Here is a 6,314-nt window from a genome sequence, read left to right as displayed (position 1 = left end):
TGCTGCCGCCGGGGCGTTTCCCTGTTCTCCTGACGGGGCTGTGGGAAGCAGCGAGCTTTCTCCAGCTTTACCGTGCTGCTCCGCGCCGGTCTCTCGGGGTCCCGTGAGGGTGCGGAGCTCTTGCCGGTGGCCTGGAGAGCGGCGTCTCGGTGCGAGGTGCCGTCCTGGTCCGGTAAACAAGGGTCGGCGGCCTCCTCCCTCCTCCGCCCCAGCCGCGGAGGGGCTGGCTCCGCAGCAGCGTACCTGCAGAGCAGGCTGGTAGTTAAGGAACATAGTGTAGAGTGACCACCACGAAAACCTCTGTTCAGCACTGGCTTTTTTATGCTTACAGACTGTTCTCCACTGACAGACTACAGAATAGTCAGTAAATGAAGCCAGAATTTCTGCTCTTTGAGGTGCTGAAGCTCATCTCTACAAGGTTAACGACTTCCATCCACTCTGCAGTCTTGTATATGGAATAAAACTGGTCTTTCTTGGGAACCAGTCTTTATAGGAGCCTGTAAAGGATATTGTGCCTTAAATTTAGGACCATCACAGACTTCCAAAGGCTTGTGTGTTAGTTTAGAGCCTTATTTTGTACCACAAAGTATATTGTTTAAAAATCAAATTAAAACAGCCTTACAATTTACAAATATCTTACACTTTTCTCCCCATATCAAGAGAATATTCTGATAGTTGTGTTGCTTAAAGCAATAGTAGAAGTTACTTGAATGTTGTTAGGAGCACTGGTCCTGCAGTCCTCAAATAGGAAGCACCAGTAATAGTTATTAATCACTTTTTGGAAGGAGTGTGACTTACTGTGTTGACAGTGTCATTATATTCCTCCTTCTTCTTGTTCCTCTACCCAGAATGAACCAGTTCAGAAATATGTTCAAGAAGTGATCACTCGAGAAAAAGCAGCTCAAAGTCTGCGACCCTCTTTAGGAAGCACTCAGCGAATCATTCAGGAACTCCGCTCTTCCAAGCAAGTGAAAAGGAAGGAAAACCGTTACCGTGTAATAGCCAGCCACCGACCTAACTGTACTGAGACAGCTGGACCTGTCGTAAATGGGGAGGCATCCATCGATGGTGACAGATCAAACTCTGAAGCAGTGGAAGATGCTTCACAAAAGGAGAGTGGTGCTGTGGATCAGAGCTCGGGCTGCTGGGGGCAATTCCAGTTGTTTGATATTGTACAAGAGGAGGAGGTGCTGGGAGACTCCAGTGTAACTGCTGCACACCCACAGGTCAGCAAACGAACTTGGTGTACCTGAAGTACTTGGATATCACTGTTGACTGGTACATGTGGGTGAACTGACTGCTGGAGAAGGTTTTTTGTATTTTAAGTATTCCACTATTAAATAGCAGCTTTCAAGTTAGAACAGTTAATATATTGTACAGGAAGGAGCTTTCATGAGGATTCTGAAGTGCAGTAATGTTGAGACAGACAGCTGTGTGGAGTTTGCTGCTACAGGAAGGGCTTGTACCTCCCTGGTTTTTTCTGTACCCTGTTCTGATGTATAAATCCTCTCATTCATCTGTCAGGTAGATCTTTGAGGTTTTTGACTAACAACTTCTCTACCTAGAAAAAGAAAAAAAATCTAATTCAGTGCCTTCTCATCCACCCAGATGCCTGGGAATGTCACTTGTAGGCAAGATCACTAAAGGAAAAGATACTTTTGAGCCTTCCCTTCTCATAATTCCAATATAAGGTTTTATTGTATATTTTGTTTTTAATAGAACTCCAGGTGTTTGGCAGGCTGCTTAAGCCCCTGTGTCCTGTTTTCATTGGCATTATGAGTTAAGTATGTTTTTAGCTGGAGGGATATCTGCCCAATATCTAGCATGGATTTAAGCATGAAGAAGCTCTGCCTTCTATGTAGGGTTGCCCTGCATACAGAGTGTTAAGAAGATTTTGTATTAAGAGACTTGTAATCATATGGGAAGGAAGGTAAGAGGGCTGGGTATGCTTTCTTGAGTAGTTCCTGCACTGTATGCTTTACTTAGGCAGCCCATCACAGAGGAGGAAACCTTAAATGCTTACCATTAAAGAAGGTACTTGGGTGAGCAAGAGCTCAACCAGGTGTCATCCTTCAACATTTCTTATAGGTTATTTTGGGGCTTTGCTGTCAAATTTTAGTATGAACTGTCACTTTCTATTAAGCCATAGCAAGTAGTTCAAACAGACATTTGAGATCTCTTAGTTAACTGTTACCTATCACTCCGCTGATTAGAAAAACAGAAATTTTTTCTTATTTTGGAGTGAGCAGTAAGTGCTGAAAACAAGAACCAAGCTTTCCTCTTTCATTCTGTAAATACTCAGAAGTGAATGAAAGGCTAGTCTGTAGCTTTTCCTCTGAATTACTGAAGTAGTTCAGGAGACACCACTGTGAATTGGAAAAGATATTCTGAAAAGCTCTAGCAGAGAAAAATTGGCAGCAAGAACCTGACCTTGTAGACCTTCAGATATAAAGAAAATACATTGCAAATATTTTTTTAGGAAGGAGAAACCATGAAGAAATTTCTTCTGTCTTAATGTTGAAGTGAGGAGATAAAGGAAATAAAAAAATGTATCTGTAGGGCCTGTCAGCCTTTTCCTGTTAATCTGTCACATTTTAATGGTTTCTCCTGTACCCTTTGTATACTGTAATCTACTTGAATATTATCCACGCTACTGTATGCACATCTTTCTTGCAAAGTTCCAAGTGTAATGCTCTACAAAGCACAGGCTGTCTTAAAACTTGTCTTTTCAACCCACATGTCATCAGAAACAGATTAACAGTTCTACAGGATTAGTCATATCCCCTTTGGTAGTTTCTAATGAACTTGTCCCAGCAGCTTTGTCCTGTTGTCTGAAAGAAGGCATGGCTGCACAGGACTATGGTAATTAGAAAATTCTTCAGCATCTTTCTGTTCTAGGTTGCTAATGTTCCAAGTATCAGCATTCCAGTGGGAAAGTGTTTCGGTCTAAGATTTCAGAATGTCATCCTTAGCTAGTTGTTGGCTACTGTCTACAAAGAAAACTGCTGAGTGTATCTAAGACTGTGTGCACATGGCTTCAGTGGAAATGTGCATTTTTTAAATTTTATTTTTTATTTTTTCTTAGCAGAAGACTGATCCAGATGTGATTCTTTGCAATGCAGTAGAGATGATCCGTGAGCGCTTAAATGTTTCTGAAGATGGTAAAAAAGTAGAACACCGTGAGAAAGAAGATGAGTATGTTTATGACATCTACTATATGGAAACATCAGCCCCTGGTTGGATCCAAAATATCCTTTCTGTACAGCCCTACAGAGAAGAATATGAACTGGTAAGGGTGTGAGAAAACAGACCTTTATGAAACAGAAAGGTCACAAATAATCATACTTTAAGTATTATAATTAAAAGTTGCCATGCCAAGAAAGATCCTTTGAGATACTGCACGTATGCTCGGTGACTTCTGTGTTAGGCTTTTTGTAACAGCCAGTCCTGTGTTCCTCCAGGTTACTGTCCATTCAAGCAAATTATGATATGACAATGAAAACTGAAGGGATGGTGCTCATATACTCAGAAGAATTTGTCTGTCTTCAATTTGCCAAAGAAATTTTGGCACACAAATGTAAAGTTCAGTAACTCATCTCTCATTTGTGAGTAGGAGGCAGCACTTAAAGTGTAGTTGTAAATGCAGTTGAATGAGAAGAGGAGCAAGGGGACACACACAACTTTTTCAGTATTTGAGGATGGTTTTAATCTTAATACGAGGTATGTTCTTGTGATGGAATTATCCTTCAGTGACTGCCATGTTAGGAAGTTAAACAGAAGCTTCAGTCTTTCATTGTATACATACTGTGATCAATAGTTTTGCATATTGGGAACCTGAAGCTACTTTTTCTTTTCTTCGATCTATTACACTACTGCTGAAGTGAGGAGGATTAATTTAGACATCCAATTTGGCATTTAAATGCTGAAGTGGAACATGTAAATGTGTGAATTAACTGATTTTTCACCTACAGCAGATTGCTGTGTTAAGGTGATAATACTGACAACATTTTTCTGCAGTGTGCTCTGTGCAACTGCAGAATTACTTAATGTATGCAGCAGATAAAGAGCCAAGAGATACTTATGATTTGTATAGGTGGATGAAAGACTGCTTAATGCCAAGTGTCTCTATTTATAGTGAAAATGATGTTTTGTGTTGACATGCAGGTAGATGATGATCATGTTCCAGGAGAAATATATGAAGATGAAGATGATGAAAATGATGAAAATAACTGGCGTAATGATTATCCTGATGAAGATGAATTCTTACCTGAGGAAGATGGTGATGGAGAAAAAGGTATGCCTGTCATAAATACTGTTTGCTTTCATGCTGTGCACCTATAAATCCCATCCTTTTTTACATGCTGTCTCTAAAAAAGCAACTGAGCACTGCTGGGGTAGTGTTCTGCTCTTATAATGGATTAAATCTGCTTTGAGAAGGATCATCTTTCTTTTGAGAAAGAGTTACAAAGGATCTTAGTGGTTTTGCCAAGTCAAAATTAAGAACTCTGCTTCAGGCTGCTACAATTGCAAAGGATTGCTTGTTTTGAGAAGCGATAGATGACTTGGTTCCACATGCTTGTGAAAGGCCACCTATCCCAGTGCACTCCAAGGACAATTCAAAACTCACCTAATATAGAAATTGTTCAGACTTTGTATTTTTTAACATGAGTTACTGAAGAAGCTTAAAATAGTCTGATTAACCTAATTGTTTAACTAAAAAGAAGGGATAATCTAAAAGTGTTAATTTTCTTTAGAGTCTGATGAGAGCTTCAGTGATGAGGACCAATGTTACAGGAGAAAAACATGGAACAAATACCGAGAGGAGGTTCTTCAGGAATTTGGATATGATGAGATCCAAGATTTGGATTCTGACTAACAGCCCTTTTTTGAAGATGAAATGCATACTGAAGATTAAATTCTACTCTTGCAGCAGAACTGAAAATTCAGGCAGCTGCTGATGGCTATTCATAAGAATGTGGAATTAAAAAAAACCCAAAAACAAACAAAACACAAAAACCCCCTGGAAAACCACTCTGTGGTAAATGTTGTGCTCATGGGGACACTAGGAAACCAGTCTTCACATGGATGAGCTTTAAGCTAATTTTTTTGCCTGCCAGGCCTTCTGAAACTGATGGTGACGAGCACAGTTCACCCTAATGCTTACTGACTAAGCTTGAGTATTAGATACTAGATTGGGATTCCAGTAAACGCTAAAACCTTTTACTATCTGTCTGATGTTACTATCTGAGCAGCCCCCTTAGCTGGTAGATATTAAACAGATGGGTGTGAATACAGCCACTTGACAATACAAATTTTCATTCTAAGCAAAAGATACTATACTTTAAAATAGATTTTTCTGCGCATTTGGTGATGCTGAGGTTCTGAATTAACTTGTTAGGTTTTTTTAATAGCTGCATCTGCAAGTATTTGTACCTGTACTGGCAGTACCTTCACATTACATACAGAGGTTCTGTTGGCAGCAGCCCTTCTTGTCTGGTTTCACATGTCTGGTTTCACATGTCTGGTGTGATGGCAAGCCTGAGTCCTGGAAAAAGGCACTCTGTCTTGTTCTTTTTACTGTATTTGTTCCTAAGTTTCAAGTTACCTTCTTTACAAGTGTTTGAGCATATGAAATGCCTTGACCTGTCAATTTTATTGCTGGATCTCTCCAGTAATTTTACTACTGGAGTAGAATGATACATGTGCGTTTAAAGTGTAAATAAAGAATTTTTGACCAAGTTTTCTTTACTTATTTAAAGATCATAGGAATTGGTACAGCTGAAGCCATGTCAGCATTTTAACTTGCATTCATCTTTAAAACAATTTAATCTTACCTGTTTGGACCATTAAGTATTTCAGCACTCTCCTACTTGAATCTGTAAAAAAATAGCTAACAGTATGTTAGATCAACAGCAGTGACTGGGTCAATTAGTTCTGACTGGTAATGTCAAGGTAGTGGAGGCAAAGGGTTTTTTTGTTTGTTTGTTTTTCCTTGACTTCACAGAAAGGTTAATATGGCTGTTAACCTATGCCACACTAGCCTGTTAGAGCTACTTGGATACTGTAAGACTGAAAAGCTGTATTATAATACCTACATGCTATTTTTAATTAAATATTTAGAAGAACCTACATGTTTATGTGCTAACTGTGCTGAGTTCCTCAGCTAGAATTTAACTACTTTAAACCCCAATGCTGCTTCATAAAGGTAGCCCAAGACTCCATTTTATGGTAGTCTTCACAAACTGCCATTATCTGTAGCTTTCTGTTTAAAATAAGTTTGGTCAGGGACTCAGTACAAGAATCCAAGTATTCTC

General features: G+C 39.5%; 1 protein-coding gene across 1 annotated transcript; it reads left to right on the top strand.

Annotated features, from left to right (window-relative positions):
• The first annotated feature begins 368 nt into the window (after positions 1-368).
• On the top strand, positions 369-4,876 carry SLC7A6OS (solute carrier family 7 member 6 opposite strand). The gene is made up of 5 exons (XM_010173285.1): positions 369-395; positions 810-1,226; positions 3,086-3,289; positions 4,165-4,294; positions 4,755-4,876. The coding sequence occupies exons 1-5, from the start codon at positions 369-371 to the stop codon at positions 4,874-4,876; spliced, it is 900 nt and encodes a 299-aa protein (XP_010171587.1).
• Positions 4,877-6,314: the final 1,438 nt, after the last annotated feature.

This window comes from Antrostomus carolinensis, unplaced genomic scaffold, assembly GCF_000700745.2.
Source record: "Antrostomus carolinensis isolate BGI_N321 unplaced genomic scaffold, ASM70074v2 scaffold44278, whole genome shotgun sequence".
NCBI classification, from domain to species: Eukaryota; Metazoa; Chordata; class Aves; order Caprimulgiformes; family Caprimulgidae; genus Antrostomus; species Antrostomus carolinensis.
The sequence above is the reverse complement of the archived record's forward strand: the minus strand, read 5'-3'. Positions and strand labels throughout refer to the sequence as shown.